The 14,463-nt window shown below is 37.5% G+C and overlaps 2 protein-coding genes across 3 annotated transcripts in view; one reads left to right on the top strand and one right to left on the bottom strand.

The window, feature by feature from the left end:
* helz (helicase with zinc finger) overlaps positions 1–599 on the bottom strand; it is an 85,186-nt gene extending 84,587 nt beyond the window's left edge. For both annotated transcript variants that reach the window (XM_065263375.2, XM_065263376.2), the window contains exon 1: positions 510–599. The gene's annotated coding sequence lies outside the window, so the exon portion shown is untranslated. The remainder of the gene's footprint in view (positions 1–509) is intronic.
* Positions 600–2,202: 1,603 nt separating this feature from the next.
* pitpnc1a (phosphatidylinositol transfer protein cytoplasmic 1a) overlaps positions 2,203–14,463 on the top strand; it is a 108,443-nt gene continuing 96,182 nt past the window's right edge. The window contains exon 1 of the mRNA XM_065263219.2: positions 2,203–2,869. Within this exon, the coding sequence (XP_065119291.1) occupies positions 2,822–2,869 (48 nt within the window). The 5' untranslated portion in view covers positions 2,203–2,821. The remainder of the gene's footprint in view (positions 2,870–14,463) is intronic.

Below are 14,463 nucleotides of genomic sequence, written 5' to 3'. Positions count from 1 at the left end.
GCATTGCAGCGTTAAACGATATGTATATTTGAAACGAGTCCTAATATCTACGATCGTGTGTTTATAGCGATGATAATAGCGATTCGTTATGATAACTGTATCAGGACTGCGCTGATCGCTGCTCTCATGGCCTTGAGTTTCAGCCGCCCCCGAACATACATATTAACGAATTATTCTGAAACATTTATCCCAAAATGCGCATCAGATATCTGATCTTTGCACGCTACACTGATGGATCTATCCGCGTGCGTGTGACGAATATTACCGATGAGAGGTAAATAGCGCAGTTACACGCGAACATATTAGCTGCTAGTGTGTGTAGCGCAACTGCGGTCAGGCCCTGGTCACCATCACATTAATCGTGCAAAACAATGCAGCGATGATTTGGGTTTACGTGTGCGCGATATACGAGCTGACAGCGGGATCTTGATGGAGGGGTCGAGGGCAGACAGAGGCGAGGAGTATGAGAGACGCGCGACAGGAAGGTGTTGGAGGAAGTCTGCACTTACCTAGCTTTACTTTCTACGCCATCTTGGATCCACTTGTCAGCCTAGCGGTGCATTATGGGTCAAATATTTCTGCGCACCGTTTCCTGCCAGCAGAGTACTGCACGTACTGCAGGATAGAGTAGTGAGAATAACAGCAGTCAGACAAAAGCAGTTTTTAAATGTTAATTTGGTGTGCCTTTGATTATTTTGTTATACAAAATGTGAGGGAAATACATTTTTTTTTTTAAATGTACAGCTCTTATTCTTGTAACTTTTTCAAAATGCACATTCTGTAGCTCTATTCTTTTTTTTGGTGGGATTACGTAAAGGGGTTGTGGTAAGATGTTTCATTTTTCGATGTTTCAACTTTTTTATACTTTTGTTTTTTTTAAATTAAAGCTAATATTTTTGATGTAGCAGCTTTTAAAATCTAACTATGTTTTTCTGTATAAATTCTGTACCTCCACTGTTATCCTAAAACATCTCTATTGTTGAAAAATATTTTATTATAAACTTGTCTGATTTTTTATTTAACCCTTTAACTGTCCATTTTTGAGTGTGGTGTGGAAAAAAAGTGATTAAAATTTATTTAAGTCATTCTTGTTCTTGAAGCAAAATCTTGGTCTCTTTTTTTTTTAAAGAAAAACACTTTAAAGTTTTTCACTAAAGTGTCTGGAGTTGTAAATATTAAAGGGATAGTTCAACTTAAAAAAAAAAATATGTCATCATTTCTTCGTGTTGTTCTAAACCTGTATACATTTATTTTTTCTAATGAACACAAAAGAAGATATTTTGAAAAATGAAACACACAGCAGATAGTGACCATTGACTTCCATAGTAGGAAAAAAAAATATTTTGGAAGTATTGGGATAAATGATGAATAAGATATTTTGATAAACGATATTAAGCACACAGTTGACGGCACCCATTAAATTCCATCATATTTTTTATTCCTACTATGGAAGTCGATGGTCACTCTCTGCTGTGTGTTTACCATAATTTCTCAAAATATCTTCTTTTGTGTTCATTTGAAAAGAGACATTCTCGAGTGATGCGCGATGCCGCGCGGCTATAGGTGACGTCACAGACATGCATTATTTTTAATGAAAAATGTTTTCAAAATACGAAAACTACATTCTTAGAGCTTTTCAATGATATATAGCTTGTCAAGATTTTTGAAGATTTATTAGAATTATAAATATATAATAATTCAGATTCTTTTTTTAAATTATTAATATTTATTTAAGGGACTTTTAACAAAATGACTGTCAATAATACATTTTGTATTATCAAATGGCCTTCAATATGAAAACAACATTCTTATAGCTTTCCAATGATATATAGGTTGTCAATATTATTTTAGGTTCGTAGGATATTTATTAATAAATATGACATTTTAATGACATTTTAGAAAATAATTTGTAATATATTATTATTTTTGCAAAATGGTGATGATATGATATGCAAACCTCAATCTGATAGCTTATTTTGTCAAGATTAATGCTGGTTAAGACTAAGACATCATTGTTTTAAATATGTAATGCCAAAGTCCCACCTGTGGGACAGTGACAGTTAAAATGTTAAATGAAGTATTACAAAACGCATTATACAAACATACACCATTTATTTATTTAATTTTTTCCGTTCACAAGGGATCAAAAACTCCTTCACAGTGCATGGTGCATCAGCTGCTAGTGGTTATTAGCGCCCCCATCGGTTTCAGGCGGCATTGCATGATGAAAACATTTTGATGCGCTGCACCGCACTGCCACAGTGTGTCTTTCTCCTTTCAAACTTACCATCCCGAGTGGGTGAAGCGGAATACATTGCAGCTAAACAACAGCTCTCATCTCAGTAGAGGAGTGAAAACAATGCCGCTGACTCCAGGTGCGTCGTGTTTATAAGATTCACCTAAATCATCGACACGCCGTACATGCGGAGCTGGACGGGACAGGTGTGCGTAGTGCAGGGCTTCGTTATTAAGAGGAAAAGATCACAAATCCGAATCATTTGAAAGTTTTAGAGATATTATAAACATTGGAACGCTGCGACAGTCATGCGCTTCTCTGGATTTCTGATGCGTTTCTGACGCGTTTCCTCCGTGCGTAAAAACGCAGCAGTATCAGCGAATTCCAAGAGTGATTTCAGTACAACATCACAACCTGCGAGTGATCACTTCATCATACACGAGGATCACAGTGTTTTTATACAAGTGCACCTCTGTTTCCATTCGTACTTATGATAACTCGTGATCGCATCTATTAGCGGATGGCTAAATACATTTAGACGACCATTGGCACTTGATCTGTTGTGGAAATCATAAGGAGAGGACAATGTTGATGAAGGAATACAGGATATGCATGCCACTTACTGTGGAAGAGGTAAGTTCAGATTTTGATCACATTGTTGTTGGTAAAATAATAGTGAAATACATTCAATAACTCTTGGAGACGCATTTTATGGTAGCATGGCTTTTGTATTAACTCATGTAACGTTATTCCATCCCTAAATGTGATTTTATCATGCTTTGGTTTACAAATTTATTTTGATCTTAATTTTGCAACTTTTGCCTTGTTTTTATGAGGAAAAACACATTGAAGTAATGATAACCACCTGGTGGCGCTGTAGTACATTGAGTTTATTGCAATTACTTTGTCACTTAGGAGTCAGTCCTTGTTCTTCATGTGCTTTCACATTGTTTAGTTGTACTTCTTCATTGGAAAACAAAAGACTGTTCATGCTTTGATAAATTATTCATTACAGGTATCTTAAAATCAATCATTTGCACATGTGCCACATGCCTCTTTCAATGTCATTTCACTTTGTTTATTTGTTTGGCAATGTTTAATATACAGTACAATGCATCTTCTGGACTGTAAAACAGAGGTTTGTTTAAAACCACAGCTATATGATCTATCTATCTATCTATCTATCTATCTATCTATCTATCTATCTATCTATCTATCTATCTATCTATCTGTATATTTTGTATGTTTTGTTTAAAAAAAAAAATATATATATATATATATATATTTAAACAAAACATACAATTTAAGTCTAATATATATATATATATATTAGACTTAAATTGTATATTTTGTTTAAAAACTATATATATAAAACTATATATATATATACACACAATAATTACACGTTACACACATAAATTATGCAAATTCATACTTTAATTTGTATACAATTAATCGTGAATAATTGTTTAACAGCCCTATCTTTCGGTTTTCTTGAATTTTGTGCGTATTTTAGAAGAAATTATGATACTAAAGTTTTTGTTGAATCACGATTTATTCGTGAAAACATCCGTACCCCCATCTCTTGCACAAATTTCTGCGTATTCATGCTTAATGAATGTTTTTAAATACATTTTTCCTTCATGATGTCAAGAACATTCTTTATAAATATAAGGGCTGCATAACAATCACGACTAATCATTTGTAGAATAAAAGTTTTTGTTTATATAATTTATGTGTGTGTACTGTTTATAATAATCTTACACATATAGCCCTTTTACTGTTTGTACACAATGATGACGTGGCAGCGTATGCGTGTATATTTTGGCAATGGAAGTATGGCAAGAATCAGCAGTGAAAGTTGACTTTATCAACATTTTCAACACAGCTACCAGGTCCCTGTACTAAAGATGGTTTCAGCAGTCGTGGTCTGCACGTAACTTCCGGTAAACTCCGCTAAGAATAAATAACAACAAAGTTCTTTAAACGTAGTTTATTTATATAACAAGCAAAAAAACAACACATAGATTACCTAGGAAACCAAAACATTTGTTATTTTCGACGAGGCATTTGTTCAAGAGATCAGTTTAGCAACTAGTCAGACTATTAAAAAAAAATTAAACCGGAAGTAAAGTTCGGATCCAGACGTGTATCGCGTCAGCGCGCATGCGTCCGATGAAATCGTCTATAGTGGAGTGGATAGAAGACGTTAGCCGATGGCCAAAAATAAAGATACATATATATTTTAGTATATTATATAAGTGCAACCAAACGCAACAACCAGACATAAAAACATATAACATATAAACTTTCTGAGTTGTTAACGCGTTAGAACCAATGGGGAATAACATCACTAAATGCGTGCGCAGGCTATTTGATCACGTGAGCTTTAAAAGGGTCTATATACATACATAATACACTCACATATATGATGTAAACAAAAACTTTTATTCTACAAATGATTAGTTGCGATTAATCGTTATGCATATAATATAACCTTGATTTGTTACATTTTGACTAAGATCAAGATATCAATGAGTAAAATCAAACTTTGATGCTCTAACTTAAGCCTGGATTTCACAGGAAAGGTTCCCGTGTAAAATTAGAGAAAGACAGGATATTCCAGGACATGTGGCCAGGAGGATATTCCTTAAACATCCTGCTTTGGAATGATAAGGGTGAATAAATAGCTTTGTTTTGAGGGAAGCGTTCCTGTAAGCAAAGTGTCGGCTATCTTCTGTTGTGTGTCTTTGTGTGTTTGCAGTCCATCTGCTGCCTGACACCACAGATGTATTTTCTGCATCATCACTACATCTTTAAGTCTTCTGAAGCACTTTTAATGTGGGTGTTTGTGTGTTTAAGTAAATCTATAGTTAATGAATCAATCTATCCTCCATTTTGCATAATGTAAAAAGAGAATTCAAAATCCAAAATAAGTGCGTCGTTGTGATTTTAATGGACTTAGAAGGCTTGCTTCCCTGAGAGGAAGGAATAAAATATCATTATAAAACGATTATCACATTTATGGCATGCTTGTGTATACCGGTGTGTGTTTTAATGAGAGCAAAATGCCATCTGCTAAGTGTATGGCTGATTGACTTACCTAGCAACGAGACTGTTAGTTAAACAATATTTGATCAATTAAAAAATGACCGCTGAGAGTTTGCTAAGCTGATAACACAAGTACAGGTCATGACACTTTTGATTGCTTTTAAATGAATTAATAATAACGACTAGCGGTCCTGTGTTGATATGTGAGTAATTGTTATAGTTCAGCTATGAAACAAATCGCTCACTCAAGGTCTTTATGATAATGGTTCAAAATGCCTTTTTACAAAAGAACAGAGAAGAAGAATCTTTGTTAAGGTTGGTTTCAGGTTTCAGGATTGCACTTTATTTGACCCGACAAAGCTGTCGGTTTTTCTGTGTTTTTCTTGGTTGAAACTGAGCATGCCGTACACTTCTCAAGGCAAAGTAGTATGTGACTTACTTTGTTTACTTGTAAAGCTGTCGTGACTTTTGATTGGCACATTGTGAGTCAGATGTGGAAAGCAGCTTTTCAATGCTTTCAACAAAGTGTTTTCTGTTCTGATGTGAAGAAAAGGATTGTGAAAGTCCACGGGAAAAGGAATGGTATTATAATTGCTGTCTGTTCATATATAAAATAGATATTTGTGTTGTGTAGAGGATTTCAATTCAATCTATTTAACGATTTATCGCATGTTTAAGAACAGATTGCTTTAGTTTTGTGTTGGGTTCTGTTCGATTGACAGGTCTGCAGTCGCTCCATGCAGCGTTTCCATGGTTTTACCATGGACAATGTATTTCTGGATCCGCATCTTCTAACAATAACCTGCTGTACATTTAAAATCAGGAGGAATAAGAATGCAGCCCAAAACTTAAAGGGATAGTTCACCCAAAAATAAAAATTTTGTTATCATTTACTCACCATCATGTTAGTCTAAACCTGTATACATTTCTTTGTTCTGCTTAACACAAATGAAGATATTTTAAAGAATGTTTGTAACCACGCAGGGGCACCATTGACTTCTATAGTAGGAAAAACTACTTGGTTATTAAAGTTTTTTTATATCTTCATTTGTGTTTAGCAGAACAAAGAAATTTATACAGGTTTAGACTAGAAATGCAACTAACGTTTTTTCCAATGAATCAACTAATTGGATAATAACCTAAATATAAATTCACCTAAAGGATTATTAGGAACACCATACTAGTACTGTGTTTGACCCCCTTTTGCCTTCAGAACTGCCTTAATTCTACGTGACATTGATTCAACAAGGTACTGAAAGCATTCTTTAGAAATGTTGGCCCATATTGATAGGAAAGCATCTTGCAGTTGGAGATTTGTGGGATGCACATCCAGGGCATGAAGCTCCCGTTCTACCACATCCCAAAGATGCCCTATTGGGTTGAGATCTGGTGACTATGGGGGCCATTTTAGTACAGTGAACTCATTGTCATGTTCAAGAAACCAATTTGAAATGATTCGAGCTTTGTGACATGATGCATTATCCTGCTGGAAGTAGCCATCAGAGGATGGGTACATGGTGGTCATAAAGGGATGGACATGGTCAGAAACAATGCTCAGGTAGGCCGTGGCATTTAAACAATGCCCAATTGGCACTAAGGGGCCTAAAGTATGCCAAGAAAACATCCCCCACACCATTACACCACCACCACCAGCCTACACAGTGGTAACAAGGCATGATGGATCCATGTTTGCATTCTGTTTATGCCAAATTCTGACTAGGGTTGCCGCGGTGACAGAATTTTCCCACCGGTTAATCAGCGCGTCACAAGCACTGTGATCCCGGTATCACCGGGTGGGAGGGGCTTATAAATGCGCATGCAGACGTGCACATTTTACTTTCACTTTTGAATCACGCAACTGTTTAAATGCAGTATTTGCGTACGCTGCGTTAAATCGCGTGTGAATTTGCGTGCAATGCGAGTGCAACAGCTGGTTTAATTACTTAAATGAGTCAATGTCCGCAGGTAATTCTCACAGAACCCGCCAGTCCCAAGCAGAGCAACCGGCTACTTCTCCATAAAGCGCTGTTTGAATGATAAGTTTATTATTTTTCTTGATGAAAAACATCATATATGTATATTATAACAGAAACGAGTAAGCACACGGCTTCTGCTATCGTCTGGTCAGTCAGCTCGTCTCACACACTCTGATAAGAATAAATTAAATTTGACACCTGCTGCTCTGTGACGTGACGCGGGTTCAGCTCCGCTGAATTCAGGCAGCAGACACATTCAGTTGTTAGTGTGTTTGCTCTCTCTAACGAAACTAAATGATTTAATTACACAAAAATATCAAAATGACGATGAAAGACGATGTCGCGGTGGGCAAGGGATCTAACCGGTGAGAGGCTGAAGCACCGGTAATCACCGTTTCACCGACTATCACGGCAAGCCTAATTCTGACTCTACCATCTGAATGTCTCAACAGAAATCGAGACTCATCAGACCAGGCAACATTTTTCCAGTCTTCAACTGTCCAATTTTGGTGAGCTCGTGCAAATTGTAGCCTCTTTTTCCTATTTGTAGTGGAGATGAGTGGTACCCAGTGGGGTCTGCTGCTGTTGTAGCCCAACGCGAGATGTAGCGAGCCCATCTCGCGTTATTTTGTCACTTATTGGGAGCAGTTTGCTAGCTGGAGCCATTCACTTCTAGTCTTTGTGCTTAGCTAAGCTAGCTGGGGCTGCGTCAGACAGAGTTACAGCACGCACGGAGATGAGAAAGGTATGTATGGACTTATCTAACTCTGGGGGATACGGTGAAAAAGCTAAATTCCCAAAATGTGGGCTAGGGGTGGGCGGAATGACCAAAAATCTATTTCACGGAATGAGTCATTTTATTTCACGGAACAGAATATTTCACGGTATACATGTTTTTCAGTTTATATTGTTTTTTGATGATAAAAATGTACAGAAATACACCACTCACTATAGCTTTTAACTAAATGCTCACCACAGTTTTAAAATATGAGCAATTTAAAGTTAATAATGTTAAAGTGAAAATGCCCAGAAGATAACAACAGCTAAGAATCTTGTTTTTAATTGAGTTATTAATTTTATAGACTATTGAAGCTATAGTATGGCTTTATTGTATTTTGTATTTATGCATACATTACATTAAACATATGCAATATGTCAAATGAACAGGTATAAATATATTCAAAAACCTACAGACAGGATAAATACCTGTATATGAGAGAAGAAGCTCTAGATATTATAAATGTGACAGGTGCTATGATGTGATGATCATAAAGTTTGTTTTAAGGTCTTGACGCCCTTTACTTTCTATTAGACCTTAACATTTGCATCTCTTTCTCGTCTTTCAAATATGTTTATATAAGCAAATGGCGCGTCAAACTACATCGCTCCAGCAGCGCACGTGTCACTGATATAAACGCGAGTTTTGTCTTAGCTTGCTTAAAGTTCAGGAAACTTTACAACTATTAGCATTATGTGCGAAAAGAACTCTTTATTTGGCATCACAGCTCCTTGAGCTTGCCTAAAGAGACCTCTGCACGCGAGAGACCGGCCGGCTGCTGCATGAGGAGAGAGAGCGCGCGTGCGAGATAGGGTTGTTGCGGTGACAGAATTTTCCCACCGGTTAATCAACGCGTGACAAACCCGGTTTTACCGGTTTCACCGGGTGGGAGGGACTTATAAATGCACAGAAGTTCGCATTTTACTTTCACTTTTGAACTGGATGCAACTGTTGTTTAAATCCAGCGCTTGCGTACGCTGCGTTAAATCGCGTATGAATTTGCGTGCAAATGCAAGTACAACAGCTGGTTTAAGTGCTTGAGTCAATGTGCGCAGGTACTTCTGATAGAAACCCGCCAGTCCCAAGCAGAGCAACCGGCTATTCCTCCATAAAGCGCTGCTTGAATGATGGGTTTATTATTATTCTTAATGAAAAACACAACAACAAAACAATCTCGCCTATATTAAACATCATATATGTATCTTATAACAAAAACGAGTAAGCACGCGGCTTCTGCCATCGTCTGCTCGGCGCAGTCTGACACGAATGAATGAAATCTGACACCCGCAGCCGCTGCTCTGTGATGACGCGAGCCTCGCAAACTCTGACTGAAATAAATGAAATCTGACACCTGCTGCTCTGTGATGTGATGCGCGTTCAGCTTCGCTGAATTCAGGGAGCAGACACATTCAGTTGTTAGTGTGTTTGCTCCCTCTAACGAAACTAAATTATTTAATTACAAGAAAATATCAAAACGACGGTGAAAGACGGTGTCGCGGTGGGCAAGTGATCTAACCGGTGAGAGGCTGAAGCACCGGTAATCACTGTTTCACCGACTATCGCAACAAGCCTAGTGCGAGAGAGAGAGCGAGCAAGACAAGAGTCTCGCTGCGTGACCCGCGGTGGATTCACTGGCACTTATTATAAAAATTACACAAATAACTCGTTACTTTTTTATAAGTGAACTATTTTACATGTTTCTCCGTCACACTCAGTCTAACATGCTGGAGGGCAGAGTTAGCCACGCCCTCTTATTTGCATTCCGCGGAATAGACAGAATAGAAAAATCTGTTACATCTGACATTTTATTCCGCGGTAACGGAATATACTGTCATACCGCCAAGCCCTAATGTGGGCGTGTTCCTTTAAAACACATGCTTAGTTGTGATTCATACTACTTTTATGATAACCCAATAACAATTAAACAAATACAAACTCACAAATATAAAAGGAAATGAAACCTTTATTAACCAGCATTCTTATGCTTCTGTCATTTTTTTGTCAGGGTTGCCAAATCCACGTAACAAAACCAGCCCAATAGCCATTTAAAATTAGTCCAAAGCATCCCAATGACTATTCACAGCCCAAATACTAACAACTAATGACCCAAATCCTTTAATCTCTAACCCACAGAAAAACTGTGTATTAACCGCGGACCTGGCAACACGGCCTTGCTTTTAAAAAGCACCTATTTAGTTTCTAAAAACAACGTTATTTGGTGTAATACAATGTGTTCACATGTTTTTTTAACCATAAATTACATTATTTTCAACATACCGTAAATTTTTGTTGCTGTAGATATCCCTGCCTTCCTCAAACGCTCTGATTTTTATACAAAGCTCACCGATCTGTGTCAGTAACGTAAATGATGAAAGACTTTTGTGTGAGTTTAAGCAATACATTTATATATTTAATAAAAGTAAAGTTTATGTCCTATCAGTAACTACAATATATTTTTTCGATGAGGAAAAATGGCAGATTTCAGTCGGCACCAGCAAAGTAGCTACCATTAAGATAAATTGGAATGCTAATGGATGGCTTTCTCCAGTTATTATGGACCTTTTTGATTCCAGCACGTAAATGGGATTTAAGGTTTATTTTGGATGCTTGAATAGACTAATGCAGTTCATTGGGGACTGAAACTCTGCAAATATGCTGAGAGTTATTACAACCCATGCAGGTAATTGCTAAAAATAGTCCCATTGTGCCCTCGTAAGAGAAAGAGAAATTATGGTTCGATTAATGATGTGGTTTTTAAATACCACTGCATGTACTTCATAATGGAGCTTTTATAATAAACAAGCTTTTATGTTTATGTGCTTTACACTTTTACAATATTTAATTTCATTCAATCATGAATTCACAGAAGACAACTTTTTTTTGTGACAGGTTAAACATGCTACTGTCTCTACATTGTATAACCAAAAATATTTCAGTCCGTGTAGCCAACGTTATTGGCTTGATATTGGATTGTGGGTTTGGCAGAGGTTTGAGTTTATTGCACAAAGGCATCTTTCATTATTATGGGTGAATTGCTTTTTTAATCAATCATCATTTTCACTTTCAATGAAAGAGCAAGGATGTGTCGAGCATTCAAACAGTTGTGTGATGAACTTTTGATAAATATTTCTTACACCTGCCTTGGCATCCCAGGGATCCCCAAGTCCGTGTACTAACTACTTCTTCACAGCTCTTAAGCAACTTTTTACCTTGAACTGCCTTCAAAATTTGAGCATCTTCAAAAAGTTGAACCTCATTGATTTTTTTACGTTCTCAGTTATTTGAACCGAGCCCTTGAGCTTACAGTAAATTGAAGGTCAGCGAGGTAGACAGCTGGCTTTTGTTGATGTATTATGAAAGAGCTCCTCCCGGAGTTTGCGTCGAGGTTGTTTGGAGCGCTGACACATCACCGGTGACCGCATGGCTAATAGATCGAGTCCCAGTCCAGTGTTTTATGTTTGTCCCCATTCATCACGTCCTGTTGCCAGGCCAGCGGTAGAATTTCCATCAGCTGTGGTTGGCCAACTCGCTCTTGGCAGTCTCCGGTCATTTCTCTGTGTCTCCCTGCGAGGGGTATTTCACCCTAAACTTTGTTTAAGCTCTGCCCACTGGCACCCTGACAGTAACACAAAGGTTACAGATGAAAGTCAGGAACATTAGTGGAAGCGCAAAGGCAAATATAGCTCCTCATATATATATATATATAGGGCAAGAAGGGACAAAAACATAATCTAAAGTTTCCTCTGGATGAGTCAGATTGTGTTTGTACATCGCCTTAATATTATTAAGTTATTTGTTTATTTCCATCAGAAACACTTTCTTATACTTCATGTTTTTCTGCTAAATATTTGAAAATATTTTATGAACTGTCACTGGTCCACAGGCGGGCCCAAATAGTTTACATAACTGTTAAACCGATAATAGTCTAAGCCTCAGATGTCACGCCGACAGACCATTGGTTTAACATCTGATGTTTTTCGTACTTTTCTGGTAACCCTGTGAGAATGTCAAAGTTGTCTTTGGTTGAAATAATAAACCGAATTTCCAGGAGACGCGAGTGTCGCGATTAGTTTCGGTCCCTGGAAAACAAAGCTCGGACGTTCCATTGAGGAAGTGAATCATTCGTGTTCGCACGGATAATAATGATCAGTTATCATGATCAGCTAAACATTGGATTCTCAAAAATATGCAAAGTTCGCGGCGTAGACTCTCTAAAAGACGTCCAAGAGTTTTGCTTGAGGCAATTAGTGGAGTCAAAAAGTTTGGTTTTCCTGAATTGCTTCTAGGTATTAAAAAGTGAAGAGATATGCTTCAAACAAACGTTTAACGGGAGCGTCTCATTGGTGTGGCTGTTGATGAAGTGCACAAAGTTGTTCTATGGTGAGTAATAGGGCTGACACTTTTTATTCGATATTTTCGAATATGCATTCGAACATGACGTGAAATATCCGTATTCGAACTATAAATAAACCATCCGGTTTTTTAAATGCCATGTGTAGGGCATTTTTTACAGTAACACCTCGTAATAGGAAGGAGGCTGAGAGTGAGACCGACGACAGCAACTGTGCGCAAGAGAGGGAATCAAATGGGACCAACGTGAACCTAATGTGCATGTCAAGATAGAATTATAGTTTGTATATAAAATGACATATTGTTTATAGTGTTAAATATTATAGCAGAATAAAAAGCTTGTGTTAATACATTTGCATTATGAAATTAGCATGTATGAAGATAATTTCATCATGTTTACAACGCAGTGTAAGCCTTATATTAAACAACAACAGCATTTGTCTTGTAAACGGATTTGAAATGATCATGTGCTGACTGTTGTGCATCACATTGACGACAAGTGAGATCTGCTTAATTTCATCTCAAGTATCAAAGGGTTTGTGCTCTCTATCATTGAAAACGGGCAAGCAAACAGCACGCGCAGGGTTAATGTACTTGTGAATGACGGCTCACAAACGCGCGGAATAGGCTTTCTATGTGTGCTTGTTGTCAATGACAGTTCTGGTCACAAACACGCTCAAGCGTGGGACATGTGTGCTTGTCAATGACGGGCATTAAATCCACGGAATTCCACTGAGTTTTCTGCCAAAATCTGCGGGCGCGAATTCCGTTTGCGCCTGCGTATATACTCCTACTGCTATTTAAGTTGTCACGTTATTGTTTGTAACTGTTCTGAATCATTTTTTTTTATATATATAAGTTTGTTATTCATAAGTTGATAACCTGCTCTTTCAAACATTAAGTAAAAAAGTAATCCAGACAACCCTGTTTATGACTGTCACTGTTAATAATTTTGTGATTGAACCTCCATTACGGTGGGTTTTTGATGCGCGTGGGGGGGGCTAGATATTCGAATATATTCGGATACATTGCATGATATTCGAAATCCGTTCGAATTTGATTTTTCTCAAAAGTGACAGTCCTAGTGAGTAATGTGGTGTATTTAGATGCTATTCGGTTGCGGCTGGTTATTTCAATATCTGACTTGTTGCCAGCCTGCTCGTTATTGTGGGGAGTCCGAAACGTGACGCTAGATTTTCTTACCATTTTCTTACCATCTTCGTTTTAGTTTAGGGTTAGATTTACATGAAATGACATCCCTACCCAAACCCAACTCTAACCCCAACGCCAGGCGACAATTGTTTAAAGTTTAGAAAATAAAAAAGAATAAATCAGAAAAAATAGTATAAACCAATATTTAAAGTGACATACTTAACGCAAACACCAAATCTAACCCTAAACCGAAGCGACAATTGTTTGAAAATAGGAAAAAGCAGTTGAGTAACCAATCCGTGAGAATGCCACGGAAAAAGACAGTCCGTAGCAAGGCCACGGAAAAATGTGGAGATCCGTGAGAATGCCACAGAAAAATTAGCAAAAAATTCTGTGTCTATCCCACGGAACTTTTTGAGATCAGGTTGGTCCCACTGTAGAGATACTGGTATGTCTCTGTGCCTTTATATTTGCTCATTGAAGACCGGTCACCCCCGAGGAACAACATGAAATGATTGAATTTATCTTCATACGATATATCAGGACCCTTTTTTATTACATCCTCACACTGGCTCATCATACATGAAATTATGACCTTAATCATCAGTGACAGTATGTGGCGGAAGTCGCACCCATAATTCGCACAAAGCGTTATGGAGCGTAGGAATAGTGTGGATATGAATGTCATTTTTTTCATATAACCTTTTGTAGTAATAATAATGCAGTGACAGTAATTTGTTAATTTGGGACAATAGTACGCAGCAAACCAATGACACCTAGTGACCTTTGTTGGTAAAAGCACTAAAAGCGTGACCAAAATTAGGCTTCTAGACCAAAAATGCCAAAGTTACATTAACTCTTTCCCCACCATTGATGATTTATCTTGTCAATTAAGAGAAAATGCTTCCATGCCATTGACA

Source organism: Paramisgurnus dabryanus, chromosome 3 (genome assembly GCF_030506205.2).
Source record: "Paramisgurnus dabryanus chromosome 3, PD_genome_1.1, whole genome shotgun sequence".
Taxonomy (NCBI): Eukaryota; Metazoa; Chordata; class Actinopteri; order Cypriniformes; family Cobitidae; genus Paramisgurnus; species Paramisgurnus dabryanus.
Note: the sequence above shows the minus strand (reverse complement) of the source record. Positions and strands in the feature narration are given on the sequence as shown.